The 14,936-nt window shown below is 44.0% G+C and overlaps 1 protein-coding gene across 1 annotated transcript; it reads right to left on the minus strand.

Annotated features, from left to right (window-relative positions):
- Window positions 1-1,935: 1,935 nt before the first annotated feature.
- CENPH (centromere protein H) lies at window positions 1,936-12,913 on the minus strand. Its single transcript, XM_069964718.1, has 9 exons — window positions 12,629-12,913; window positions 11,811-11,866; window positions 11,282-11,342; window positions 10,141-10,212; window positions 8,887-8,943; window positions 7,721-7,784; window positions 5,386-5,437; window positions 4,598-4,758; window positions 1,936-3,378 (listed from the first exon to the last, which is right to left on the minus strand). The coding sequence occupies exons 1-9, from the start codon at window positions 12,784-12,786 to the stop codon at window positions 3,286-3,288; spliced, it is 774 nt and encodes a 257-aa protein (XP_069820819.1). The 5' UTR covers window positions 12,787-12,913; the 3' UTR covers window positions 1,936-3,285.
- Window positions 12,914-14,936: the final 2,023 nt, after the last annotated feature.

Raw genomic sequence — 14,936 nt, forward strand, 5'->3', positions numbered from 1 at the left:
TCCAGAGAGCCCCATACACCTTACGCTGATGGCCGAACCCACCAGGAGCAACAGGTACCACCAACAAAAGAGTAACATGTATGGGGACCTTAAATTGTTGCTAAAATATTTCAGCATTTGGGGCCCCACCTTCAACTTCGCCCAGGGCCACATCTAGTCTAAAACCGGCCCTGAGGCCACTTGGCCACCAGGTGCTGCAAATGATGATGGTTTAGGGGGCCTAGTGTATTACCACTATAGCTGCTACCGCGCTAGTTACACCCCTGTTACAAAGTAATATAACTTTATTAAACCTGTGTATTAGCCAAAAAAAAAAAAAAATCCGAAGTAATCCGAAGTTCTATATTAGTTGTTATGAAAATCAATGGAACCCTATCATAGAGGGGCTAGGGTTTCCTCCCACTAAGGGTCAGCCTGGGCCTGGTTGTACAGTCACTTTAAATTTTGCAGTTCAAGTTCACTCATCCCTTCTCCTGGGGTATGGAAAATAGTACAGTGGTACCTTGGTTTAAGAGTAACTTGGATTGAGAGCACTTTGCAAGAGCTCGTTTTTAAAAATTGTAACTTGGTGTAAGAGCATTGCTTTGGTTTAAGAGCTCCCTGTACTGGGTGGGAGGGGCATGATCTGCACAGGGTGGTCTACCTCACCTTCCAAATCATGGCAGATCCACTTCAGGCTGGGGCTTGCATCAGGGGACAGGACTGTGGAGGTAATCTCTCCATAGCTGTAACCCCTCTCTCCCCGGACAGAGAGTGCTGCATGTATGTGCCCACATCTGCCCTGCTCATTCCTTCATGCTCCCTGCAGTCTCTGTCAGCCCTTTGTGTTTCCCATCCTCTCCATTACTGTACAGTAACTTATAATATCACATATTCTGCTGTTTCTAAATGTTTGTTTAATCTGTTTTACATGTTATTCAGAATAAAAAAAAATAACCAATTGTCTGCATTTTAATTATTTCTTATGGGAAAATTTGCTTTGGTTTAAGAGTGATTTGAATTGAAGCACGGTCCCGGAACGAATTATGCTCCTAATCCAAGGCTAAATACCACCACTCAGAAGGACCTATCGTACGTGACACCTTCTCAGTATATAATAGATGAAAAAGGTCCTTCTGGACAGTGGGAATTAATTTCTAGATGAGGCGTCTAAATCTCATCACTCAGAAGGAGCTCTCTACTTATTGTATTCAGATGAGGGTTGCATAGTGACTAGAGATGAGCGAACCGGGTTCAGGTTCGAGTCAATCCGAACCCGAACGTTCGGTATTTGATGCTGCTAAACTTGGATAAAGCCCTAAGGCTATGTGGAAAACATGGATATAGTCATTGGCTGTATCCACATTTTCCAGAAAACCTTAAGAGCTTTATCCATCTTCAGCAGCCACCGCTAATCAAATGCCGAATGTTCGGGTTCGGATGAACTCTAGCATGCTCCAGGTTCGCTCATCTCTAATTATGCTATGTATTAATATTGTTCCCGTTTGCCACTGAAATTTAAAAAAATGCTAAAAATAAAATTACTATCAAGATTTTATTATCCACTGGTGTCACTTTATTCAATGCTACAAACTGAACCAAATACAAATAAAAATGTCACCGCAGCTTTAAGAGACCGGTCCTCATGGAGAATAGGATTCAACGTGAAGAAGCTAAATACAGTGAAAGATCAGGTCCAGACCAATAGGGGAATAAATGGTCCCTGCAGATAACGGGAAATAGACAGCTGCTATAGAGCCGGCTAATCCCCATGACTGGAGACGACCAGGTCCTTCTGAGTTATGAGAAATGGCAAATATACTATGAAATGGCTAAATACTGGATCTACTCAGGACCTGACCACTAGGGGGCGAGAAGGTCCTTCCCAGTTATGAGAAATGGCTGCGGTGGAGTCGGCTAAACCCCATGATTGGGGAGGACCAGGTCCTTCTGAGTTATGGGATTAGTATAACCTCTGTATACTGCACAGAATCCTGCAGGACATACAGCAGATAATAATTACTGGATGACAGGAGATTGTTTTAATAGAAATAATTTAAAAAAACCTATATAACTTTTAAGACACCAGTTTATTTGAAAACCTTTTTTTATTCTTTGGAGTACCCCTTTAACTTTCTCCTTTTGCCCACTGTGTCCCTGCCTTGTCTGCTCCACTAAAATAAGTCCACTCACTGCTCTTGATTGTGTCTAAGATGGCGGCAGCAATCTTGTGGCGGGGGGAATGGGGGCACTTGCGTTCTCGTTGGTGCAGGCGGGCCTCTTGCAGGTGCGGGCTGACTGCGATCTTATGGGTGGGTTGTATGGGGTGAGTGTGTGGTCCTACTCTGACCTGCAGGAGGAGCAGCTTGCCCGGATCACCACTGCTCCCCCTGCAGGTCCGAGCGCACTTTTTTTTCCCTTTGAAAATCGAATTTACTATTTTCAAACAGATTGAAATAGTCAAAACCTAGGCGGATTAATTCAATTAATCACCCAGCCCTAGTGTGACTGACCCACCTCTGTGACGCTGACAGCCAGAAGTAAAGAACGTTTTTATAGAGGAATCCAGATCACGCAGCATTGCTATAGGTATGTATGGGATTGGAAACTGGCAGAATGGATATAAGCACGCCCATACTGTCTGTTTCCCTTTAGGCTATGTTCACACGTGATTCCCACGGAACTTACGTAGTGCTGCAGGCTGAAGGGATCCTGGCCAGACTGTATACACTCCGTTTGGGATCCCTAGCGGTGCCATAGAAAACTGACATGTCAGTTTTCTGCGGCCGCTATTCACTTTTCTTGCGGCCACAGAAAACCCTGTCAGTGTACACAGTGGCGTGAGCTGCTCTGAACTCACGCTCCATAGTGTGCTGTGGGGAGTTCTGATGTGGGTACACACGGAAGTGTCCACATCAGAACTCTGCGGTGCTAAAGATTATCTTGATGATCTTTTCTGAGACCGGCCGTTCCATAACCCTGGGTCACGGAACGGACGGTCTCTTATGTAGTGTGAACATAGTCTAAATGTGTATGACAAAAAACGTATCTTTTTATTATTCATCCCGTTAGCAAGTAAAACAAATCTTACCAAAATAGATGTAAGCATAGATTTTTTTTTTATATCCAAAATTCAGATACAGGAACTGTTGCAAAACACCACTGGTAACTAATATAAAATCATCTAGAAACAAGACGTCCCAATAAAGTAGTAGTAAAAGTAGAGCAGGGTCAGATTAAGGATAATAATGTTAAAACAACATACATAAAATAATTAAAAAGATAAAACTATACATAAAAGTATGACTAAATTAAGACAGGATTAACGCCCAGTGTGAGCACAAGATTTTTCAGCTTTGGATCCTCTGCCCAGTTGACTTGACTGCTGAGAATTATTCTCTGAAGAGAGGAGGAAAAAAATAAAATAAAATAAAGTTAGGAAAAACTGTGACGGCCAACAGGATTTTATTTTAGACTTATCACAAGAAAATGTTTAACTTGGAGAATGTGGATTGAATGACAAAGCAAATCTCTAAAAGGTATAAAGAATCGATACTTAAAGCAAATGTACCATCACGGCACCGGTCTATTACTGAACACCAGCCTGGGCTGAAGTACTGGAGGAGGGCCGGACCACCTCCAGTGGGAGCAAACCCCGCCCCTCTGAGGCAGCTCCGTTAAAATCAATGGAGGTATTCCGCTCAGGATTTTTAATATGTGGCTGCCCATTCACAGAACATAAACAGCCTGATCGTACCTCTCTTTGCTTCCCCGGTGTCCTCCTGCAGCTTCAGTCCCTGGCGATGACGTAGGACGGGGGACCAGGGGGAGTGTCGAGAGGTAAGAATAGGCAGTTTATGTTCTCTGAATGGGCTGCAACACATTAAAAATTAATGCTGAGCAGAATACCTCTTTAAAGAATACCGGTCAATAATAAAAAGCTTTGATATATCAGCAAGACAGATCAAAGGGAAGATGCAGAGCAAAGAAGAGAAGGCCAGGAGCGGGGAGAATTAAGGTATCAAGTGTTTGGGCAATCGTCAGCTGTCGGCCATGTTTCATTGGCTGATCGCTGTTTCTAATACACTGAGCGATAATTGGCCGATTCGGACAGTATATCAGGGCCCTAAGCCTATGGAAGTCTCCTGCAGTGAGACTGAGGGGGACCTCAACCAATCAAAACTTCTGACATGTCAAATGTTTTAGGGTTTTTTTTCAAAACACAGGAAAAATTTAAAGAGGTACCGTCACCAAAACTTTTGTTACAACAGAGCAACATATCTAAAAGTTTTTATTGTTCTGAGACCCAGACCGATCAGGGGAAAGAGCTGGAAGAAGCTTGCATGCGGCAGCATAATGTAAGTCTATGCGGCCATCTCGCTCACATAGACACAGAGTGGAAAGAGATGTGTGCATCTTTCTCCGATCACTCTCCTGATCGGTCGTGGTCTGAACACTCAGACCATGTCAGAGGAAAACTTCTGAAATGTCTCTCTGACATATCAAAAGTTTTATCCATGACAGGAACAGTTTAGGGCTGTGTACACATATACGTCAGATTATTAACTTCAGCACATATTAACATAACAGCAAATTCAAAGTCTAGATGTTCCCTTACCTGAAAAACATTCTGGACCACAGTCACTGTGTCAATTTCTTGTGCAATTAATTTATTTAAGTTCTTTAACTCCTCACTTTCCATTTGAGTACGGTTGCTGTCTGCACTTTCCTTTGCGGCTTTAAGCTCCGCCATCACTGCCGTAGAGGTTTCTTTAAGTTCTGCCCATAAAACAGGATGACAAAAGATAAATGTATAGAAGCACAAGTTATGGAGGACTAGAGATCAGACAAGTAGAGATCAGAATAGGAGTAGGCCACACAACTGTTGCTACTAAGCAAAAGTTGTGTGGCTTACACCTATTCTACCTAACTGCCCTATATCCATACTACAGTACTTTAGAGATACCAACAGAGAAGTGGGAGGAGGATGTTAAGTGTGCAAGAAGAGGTGGAGGAGGATGTAAGTGTGCAAGAAGAGGTAAGCATCCATGCTGTTAGGGTGGACAGATCATACAAGCCCATGGATACCAGTCTGCAGGGGGGAGGGAAGAGATCAGAGTTTGTGTATTTTTATAGAGGAAGAGAAAACCTAGAGTAGAATGGGTTGAAAGTGCACACTCCTTAGCATCAGTTTGTCAGCGCCGCAGGAGGAGACGTGAAGCTGTGCTAATATACGATAGATGGTCCATCCCTGGGACATGCCACATGAGAAAAGTCTGATACTACATTCAGTATGCAATAGAGTATCAGAGGTGTGACAATGAATGAAGACTGTAACCTGAGAGGGCAAACTCAGGCAAACTAAAAATAATTATTTCAATGTCTTAAGTGTCCAAAGTAGCTTACCCAACCTCTTTTTTCTGACCGCAATCAATTTTTTTTCCAAAGTGAGGGTTTTCTACAAGGAAAAAAAAAAGTCCATTAAATTATTCATATGTATAATAAACAGCATTTGTGAAATTTGATGCAAATAGTCATGTAAAATTACTATCCAGTGGAATGGAGTAGTGGTAACAATATTCCTTCTCAGAATTCAAAGTCTAGCGGAAATCTTTTATAGTGGCAAATTACCAACATAGGAAGGGAATGTTCGAAAATCCAGATCTCAGACAGCCTCTCCTGACAGGCAAGACAGGCTCCCTTCAAAGCCAATGTACCACATATTAAGGTTTTCATATGCCTCCATGGGTGCCACTGCACTAATTCTGCTTGCGTGAATCTTTCTTCAATCTGCCGCCCAATTCTCACATTCTGCGACGTTTTCTAAATAAGCAAATTAGGTAGCTTGGAGTACTGGAGGTGGGCCCAGCACAAGTTTTACAGCAAGGCTCATGGACATAGACGACAAGAGTCTGTCCCCTTGAGATGAATGCGGAACATTACTAAGCGCACTCAAGTGCAAGTAATTTCCTGATGACACATTCCCTTTAATATGTCAATTGAAGTTTAAAAATAAGGACTGCTTTAAAAACAAAAAACACACAACTGAACCATGAGTCTGGCTTCTCTAAGGCTGGCTTTACACTGTGTTTGTGTTTACATGTTTACAATGTTATACAAATTATTAATATACACTTATTGCAGGAAATGCTCATAAAGTGCTTTTTTCCCTGCACTTACTACTGCATCAAGGCTTCACTTTCTGAATAAAATGGGGATGTCACTTCCTGGATAACATAGTGATGTCACTTCCTGGATAACATAGTGATGTCACTTCCTGGATAACATAGTGATGTCACTTCCTGGATAACATAGTGATGTCACTTCCTGGATAACATAGTGATGTCACTTCCTGGATAACATAGTGATGTCACTTCCTGGATAACATAGTGATGTCACTTCCTGGATAACATAGTGATGTCACTTCCTGGATAACATAGTGATGTCACTTCCTGGATAACATAGTGATATCACTTCCTGGATAACATAGTGATGTCACTTCCTGGATAACATAGTGATGTCACTTCCTGGATAACATAGTGATGTCACTTCCTGGATAACATAGTGATGTCACTTCCTGGATAACATAGTGATGTCACTTCCTGGATAACATAGTGATGTCACTTCCTGGATAACATAGTGATGTCACTTCCTGGATAACATGGTGACTCCCAGAGCTGTGCGGGCTGTGGCTGCTGGAGAGGATGATGGCAGAGGGATGCTCAGTGTCCCTCCAGTGCCCTGTGTCCCTCAGTGTCCCCCTGCCATCATCCTCTCCAGCAGCCACAGCCCGCACAGCTCTGGTTTCAGTCATAATCAGGCAATGGGGGGGCAATGCAAAATATATATACACACATACACATATATATTTTGCATTGCCCTCCCATTGCCTGATTATGACTGAAACCAGAGCTGTGCTGCACCAGTGCTATAACATAAAACCAAATTTGTAAACTCCAAATGCTATGTGAACAAAGACTAAGGACCCTATAACATGTCTTGATGACTTTCTGTAAGTGAGTGACAATCCCCTATAACGGTGCTCACTTACTGAGCCAATACAGTGCCCGATAATCAGCCAGCAAGGGCTGCACGAACATCCTTAGTGATGTCCAAACAGGCCTTGTAAAATAAAAAACTCCTACATATCTCCTCCACACTCCCTGAAGTCCTGCTAGCTTCGGCTCGCTCCTGGCACTGTGTGAAGTCACAGGGCGCTCAGCCAATCACCTGGATAGTGTTGCAGTGATTGCCTGAGCGGTCAAGTCACTTCACACAGTGCCAGGAGCGGGCCGAAGGTAGCAGGACGCCAGGGAGTGTGGACAGGTATGTAGAAGTTTATGTATTTATTTTACACAGTCACTAGCCGTCTGCCACACATTGCTATTACACATAGCAATGCACGCTCTGCAATTTTAGGTCTGGATCTAAAGAAATGATCAGCAGATTATCGTTTCATCAGCTGATCCTTCTCTCTATTACACAGAATGATTATCACTCTGTGTAATAGGGCCCTTAGTCCCCATGAACTGCTGCTATTGCCGTATACCAAAGCACTCTCCATTATAGAGCAGGGTCCAGAGTCCGCCTCTTACTAGAGCATATGAACACGGGTGGTTGTTGTGAGACAGCCCCTTTGATGCATTAAGTTTCATAACTTGGCCAAGGAAGAAATCCCAGTTAAATCCATGAGACATAACATACTGACATGGAGCTCCGCTGCTCCTGCATCGTGCCTTACCTTATGTGACTTTAGTATCTGTCTGCAAAGATTCCTACTGTGCTCTATGGTCTCATGTATGAGCCTAAAAAATAATTGATAGGAATTAGCAATTCAGCTCCTACTGCAAGGCTAAGTTCATACTTGTTTTTTTACGGTTTCCGTTCATTGAATTTTAATGTAAGTAATTTGTGTACATTAAAAAAATTTATTTTAAATGATAGCTCTGAGTCGCCCCTTGCCTCCTCTTCCCATCTCCGCTCCTATGATACTTGTAAGTCCTGCCATTTTTAACTTTAATCTTAAAAAAAATTATGTAAATTAGTACATTAGGAGCACTGGGGGCTTTTCTCACCCCTCCAGAGCAACGTTTGCCTCGCCTGTTGCCTCTTACATTCATGCCTACATATACAAGTATGCATCAGCATGCCGGTCTTAAGTAGGCATGGATGTAGGGGACTGAAGGCAAGCCGAATGGTGCTCCGAGGGGCCGGGGAACACCCCCAGTGCTCCTAATGTACTAATTTACATATTTCTTTAGGAGTAAAGCTTCAGAGGAACGGTAAGAGAAGGTAATGGGATACTGGGAGCTATCAGCAGGTTTGTCTGCATAACCCTGCTGATAGTGTTCCTTTAAACAATGCTAATGGCGCCACCCACCATGCACATATACTAAGCAGTGGGTCATTATGGGATGTTACATTTCTCTTATAGGGTATATTCACACGAACGGACCGAACGGTCTCGCAGCGAGTATTTAATTCTACCACCCTTAACCCCTACTGCTCCCGCCCGGCTCCCCCGCTGTAAGCATACATTACCTCTCCTCGCTGCAGGGGTCCGGCGTCCTGCTCTCCCGTCAGTCAGTGTGTTGCCCAGCCGCAGCTACTGATTGGCCGGATGGGAGAGCAGGACGCCGGACCCGTGCAGCGAGGACAGGTAATGTATGCTTACAGCGGGGGAGCCGGGCGGGAGCAGAAGGGGTTAAGGGCGGCAGAATTACATACTCGCTGCTGTCGTTCAGACCGCAGCGAGTATATAGTGTGTGGGAACTGCCAGGACCTGCCGGACTCACAGCGAGAATCTCACTGCAAGTCCGTTCGTGTGAATATACCCATGAGCCAATTTTGATACATTGATCACATGCAGAAGGGATATCCAATATAATACACATAAGTTACACTTACTTTGACTCGGGGTCCTTCTCTAACAACTTCCTATGTATGGCATCATACAACTGTATCCTGTAATGTAATGAACATAAAATTGTAATGAGAAGGTCACACAGCTCTTTAAAAGCTAAGAAAATGAAAAATTGAAAGACACACTCCCCCCCCCCCCCAAAAAAAAAGTCTTATAAGGCAAACATGCCAGCACACTGCTTTTACATCTGCCCACCACAGGAGATACCTCCGTCGTTTGCCCGATCTCCTGGGATCCATCAACAGGCCACTGCCCACCCTCCACAAAGCTCCGGCTCGCTGGTCCAGCAGCCGCCAGTGACTTCGTGTATCGGCCGATGCTGCTTCTCCCGGACTAAGGACTCACCTCCACCCACCTGCCCAACCCGATGAGCCTCTGTTTCCTGCTGCCAATCTTGCAGCGGTCGGTGCCAAGTTTAAAAAGCCGCCGCTCCTATTTTCTGCCCCTGGCTTCTGTCATCAACTCCTGTCCCTACCCTAGTCCCACTCAGTCACCCCTGTCTGCCCCAGTCACCACTGGTCCCCTCGGTCACCCCCAGTCACCCCACTCATCTCCAGTCTGCCCTTGTCGCCCCAGTCCCCCTCATCTATACCTGTACTACTACTACTACTACTACTACTACTACTACTACACCCTACATAGATAGAGGCACAAAGAAGATCTCCTATACTATATGGGGGCACAGAGTGGCACATATTTGGCAAACCTACTTATATGGGGCACAAAGGGGACTTGTCTACTACGTGGGGGCACAAGTGGAGCACTGTTACACTGTGAAGCAAAACAGTTGTCCCCAACGGCATTAAAATAGTATCTGACACCGCAAGGAGAAAAATGTTGTTTGTTTAGCAAAAAATGGAAAAAAAAATAAAAAAAATAAATAAATCAAGATTTAAATCAGGAATCGTCCCAAAAAAAAAAACAACAAAAAAACGAGATTTAATTTTTTTGCCCATATCGCCTAGCCCTAACATCAGGTTATGTTTTGAATTGGCGGCACATACTTGGACAGCCTATAAATCCCATTCGTTGGGCCAATATCCATTTAATCCCAACTTGAACTGGTTCACTGTTTCTCCTCATGACTCAATGCGTCCAGTATACAATATCTGCGACATACTCCTCACGAACAAAGTGTTAATCCACAGGGGAGGTGCCCCTGTATCTATTGAGTCCACGATCTGAAGTTATAGGATCATCTACTTCTACAAAGCACTACAGCTGGGGGTAATACTTGCCTTCGTAGTACCAGGGACTTGTTTTGGTGAGCAACTTTCAGCTTTTCTATGTCTTTTTCTAAAGATGCAATTCTGTAAAATACATAAATAAAATTGAGATATTAGATAGGAATAAATATATTTTGTGCATTGATTGGCAGCAGTAATGGGCAACACAGTCCCTCTGCTGCCACCAATGGCTGTGTCAGGAACTGCAGGGCTCAAGCCCTGGCCCTTCAGTTATTATAGCAAGTGCTGCTGTATGCACCACTAGAGATACTGAGCCTTCCCAATGTCTATTCTGTTGTATATTAGCAATATGCAGTAGTAGTAATGTATATTTTAATTCTAACATGCATCAGAAGAGACATCAGGCTTAGTATCTGGAAGGCCAGACTCACAAGTCTGTGATATATATATATATATATATATATATATATATATATATATACGGTCCATAAGCTGACTGTATATCACAGATAGTGATAGTTAAAGTTTTACACTACTGTACTGAGACGGCTGTATCAGTTCAGTAGCGGAGGGTCTAAGCTGTTACGGCTTATGGACCATATATCAAAGACTGAAAACGGATGTGTGAATCTGGCCTAACAGTGCCAGGTCCCGGGGTTGTGCAGCCCTGCATTTCCCAAACCAGCCATTGGTAGTAACATTGGCCTTTATTGCTGCTTTACAATCAGCTATTTTTTCTGGCCCATAAAGGGAAGCACTAACTGGGGGGCCTCCTCCGTGTGAAATACATAAGCCCTCCTAGAAAAGAAGTTACCTACTTAAAAGTGGTACTGGTGTCAGATTTGTAATTTACTCCTGTTCAAAAATCTCACGTTTTCCAGTATTTATCAGCTGCTGTATGTGGTGTATCTGTAGGAAGTGGTGTATCCTTTCCAGACTGACACAGTGCTCTCGGCTGCCACCTCTGTCCATGTCAGGAAGTGTCACTCCAGAGCAGTAGCAAATCCCCATAAAAAATCTCTCCTGCGTTGCAGACTGGAAAGAATACACCGCCTTCTGCAGGACATACAACAGCTGATAAGTACTGGAAGTCTGGAGATTTTTAAATAGAGGTAAATAAAAAATCTCTGGCACCAGCTGATTTGAAGAGAAAAAAAATTGCTTTAATGAGATAATCCGATAAATAACTTACGCCTCAGTCATAAACTCCTTTGTGAGGTTCTTGGAGGGAAAGTCGTCTGCTGATATTTCACCTGCAAAGTAAAACAATAGGATCCATCAATCCACTATCCCACAATGATCCAGGAGAACAGTCTGGGGTATGAGCTGCTGGAGGTCAACTCAATATCATTTAACAGGTTTTCTGTAAAGTTTAAAGTTCTGCAACATTCGTGTGGATTGGGCAAAACTTCCTCAGATGGGGAATACCCCTTTAAAATTAAAAGGCACAAAGGTTTCACATAGACTGTGCAGTGCAATGCAGAATCTGGATAATCTATATACTGCAGGGGTGTCAAACTCATGGGCCTACAGCTTTTGCAGAACTACAATTCCCATCATGCTTGGGCAGGCAATGCTAAAGCTATGGTTGTCCAGGCATGATGGGAATTGTAGTTTTGCAACAGCCAGGCCACCAGTTTTCCACCTGTGCTATGCACCCATATAGACATCATATATTGAGTGGTAAGATGACAGGAAGCTGTATACTGTATACTCAGTACCTGCTCTGATCCTGATCTCCAGCACAGACTTCTGCTGTTTCAGCCGTTCCAGCTGTCTGGGAAAGAAACATCATGAGCCAAAGCCAACATGGAAGAACATACATGGGAGATCTGTAAGGATACTGGGGAGTGCGATGTGGGCGACGCTCTGGTATATGAAGGAGCATTGGGAAACTGGACTGGAGGAGATGGCCTAACGCTTGGTAGTCAAGAAAAAAACTTAATAGACATCAATAGAAAACCAAGCAAAATGTTAGGAATTAATGGGGTTATCCAGAGAAAATCGTTTTCCTTTAAATCAACTGAAAGTTATATCGATTTGTAATCTACTTCTATTTAAAAATCTCAAGTCTTCCAGTACTTATCAGCTGCTGTATTCCATGCAGGAAATGTTTTCTTTTCAGTCTGACACAGTGCTGCCACCTCTGTCCATGTCAGGAAAGTCCAGAGCAGCAGAGGTTTTCTATGGGACTGCTCCGGACAGTTCCTGTCATAGACACAGGTGGCAGCAGAGAGCACGGAGTCAGGCTGGATAAAATACACCACTCTCTGCAGGACATACAGCAGCTGATAAGTATGGGAAGACTTGGAATTTTTAAATAGAAGTAAATGACAAATCTATATAACTTTCTGACACCTGTTGATTTGAAAGAAAAAGATTTTTCCCTGGACAAGCCCTTTAATGAGGTTCTGGCCTTGGTCTTCTGATTATAACGTAAAGCTACAAATAAGGTTTTGCAGCAGCTGGAAAGCAAAAGGTTGGGGAATCTACGGTAAGGGATGCTGGGAGTTGTAGTAGATGAGGGGTGTGTACTCACTGGAGCAGCAGCACGGGGCTGACTGTAGGCTGCGGCTTGTGCTGGGCGCTCCCTATCAGCACCACTCTGCCCAGCTCTATACTCTGCTGCTGCAGCGATGCCAGCGTCTCCATGTGCCCCTGTGCCCGGTGATCCGTGGCAGCCTGTGCCCGCTTCATGATGCCGCCGCCTCCTCCCCGTTACATAAGAAAAACACGGGACAATCAAACTACTTCCCGCCGACCGCGAGGCGTGGCCTCACTGTACCTACTGCACCCAATCACGTGACCGCGATGTGCCAGAAGGGGAGGAGTCTAACACTTGATTGGCGAATTCACTGGCTGGCCGTCATGTGATCTAAAGATTATCGTCCATTTGTTGAAAACCACTAAAGTCTTGTAAAGGGAGGAGGCGTGGTTATGGCCATGTGACTAGCAATTGTTTTGTTTCTTTTTTTTTTTCCCAATCCAACTTTATTAGAATTTATACAAAAACAGAGAAAGTCCTCTTTGAGTATTGGGAGAAGTGCAAGATTTTTCAGCATTAGTTTATTTTCATGTAAACTTTAGTAAATTCTCATGTATATATATATATATATATATATATATATATATATATATATATATATATATATAATATTAGAGCAGGGGTAGGGAACCTTGGCTCTCCAACAGTTGCAAAACTTCAACTCCCATCATGCCTGGACAGCCAAAGCTAAAGCTTTGGCTGTGCATGCATGATGGGAGTTGTAGTTTTGTAACAGCTGGAGAGCCAAGGTTCCCTACCCCTGTAATGGAGATGATGTCCGTGCTCGCAGTTGGTACAGAAAACACTGTAGTACTACAAGGTCCAGCGTACAAATAGGTAAGTAACCGCTGAACTAACCTGTAGGTGGCTGCTGTAGAAGCGGATAGCTGTAATGTAGCAGTCGCTATTGAAGTCCTATTGATTGGTAGTTCCAGTATTCAGCTTCCGTGTCAGCTTCTTAGCAATCTTGAGAAAGGAGAGCGTATTCTCTTCAAAACATGCTAAAGGTAAGGATGGTCCGAACCGAGTTCGTACGAACCCGAACCATCAACAATGATTACCGATGTCTGCCCGCTCCCTGCAGCGGGCGGATCCAGCGGGAGGAACGCCTGGAAAACTGGGATACAGCCATAGCCATAGGCTGTATCCCAGTTTTCCAGGCGGTCCGCCCGCTGCACGGAGCGGGCAGACAGCGGTAATCCGATGCCGAGCGTTCAGGTTCGGACCATCCCTAGTTAGAGGCCTCCTGGTCCTCTCAGGCATCCGTACATGGTGTGACGTCACATGACTTCTGTTTGATAGTTTGGAAGTACTATCCCTACGAGTGAGATCGCACCACCCTCGGCATTCACTGGAGAAATAGTAAAAAAACTTCTCATTTGGACTCGGAAGCTGAATATTGGAACTACACACAGCAGCCACCAACAGGCTAGTTAAACGGTTACTTACGCACTCCTAAGGAGCACATACAGTAAATGTAGCTCCCGGCCCTGTCAACCACTCTTTTGGATGGAGGCAGCATTATGCCTTTAGCCACAAGCCCCCCCCCCCCCCCCCCCCCCAATGTGCTTCAGCATACGAGTGACTTCATTCGTGTTTCATAGTGCAGAAAGGGACGGGAGAAACCAGAGGAGGGCACCACTGCAGCGGTGTAGTAGGTAAGTATTGCTTTTATTTTTTAACTTCATGTTTTACGGTTAGGAAATACTGATGGTTTCCTGAAGTCTCCTGATCAGTATTTCCTGACCGTACAAACGGCCACAGATATGTGCATGAGGCCATAGTTTTAGGCATAGTGATAAAATTGAAAACTCCATCATTTTTATAATATAGACAGTAAAATGCAAAACTAAAAACAAAATATAAATGTTTAACATAAAAACTTGATTTCAACAATAGGTTGTTTGATAACATATTCCCTTCAAGGGCCCTGTGAGGTGCCGGGAGAGAAATTCTCACAAAAAACAGTGGGAGAATAACGTTTTAATAACAAGAACAATCACTTTAAAGCGACTCCGTACCCACAATCTGACCCCCCCAACCACTTGTACCTTCGGATAGCTGCTTTTAATCCAAGATCTGTCCTGGGGTCCATTCGGCAGGTGATGCAGTTATTGTCTTGAAATACTGGCGTGGCTTAGAGTGTCTGTGCATTAGGCTGGCACAACCTCTCTGTCCCTCCCCCCCGCCCTCCTCATTATTAGGAATGCTCCAGCCAGATATTCTCCTATTCCTCACTTGTCTGAACATTGCACAGGTGCCTTAACAATCCAGCCCATGTGCTGTGCTGACACAGGTGATG

The sequence above is a fragment of the Dendropsophus ebraccatus genome, chromosome 3 (assembly GCF_027789765.1).
Source record: "Dendropsophus ebraccatus isolate aDenEbr1 chromosome 3, aDenEbr1.pat, whole genome shotgun sequence".
Classification (NCBI taxonomy): Eukaryota; Metazoa; Chordata; class Amphibia; order Anura; family Hylidae; genus Dendropsophus; species Dendropsophus ebraccatus.

What these genes read in the sequence shown, in the direction of transcription:
- CENPH (XM_069964718.1), bottom strand. Translation starts at nt 12,786, where the DNA reads ATGAAGCGGGCACAGGCTGCCACGGATCACCGGGCACAGGGGCACATG. An exon ending in AAGGAGTTTATGACTGAGGC is followed by an intron (nt 10,213 to 11,281) that starts GTAAGTTATTTA and finishes TGTATTTTACAG; the next exon opens with AATTGCATCTTTAGAAAAAG. An exon ending in AGATACTAAAGTCACATAAG is followed by an intron (nt 5,438 to 7,720) that starts GTAAGGCACGAT and finishes TTTTCCTTGTAG; the next exon opens with AAAACCCTCACTTTGGAAAA.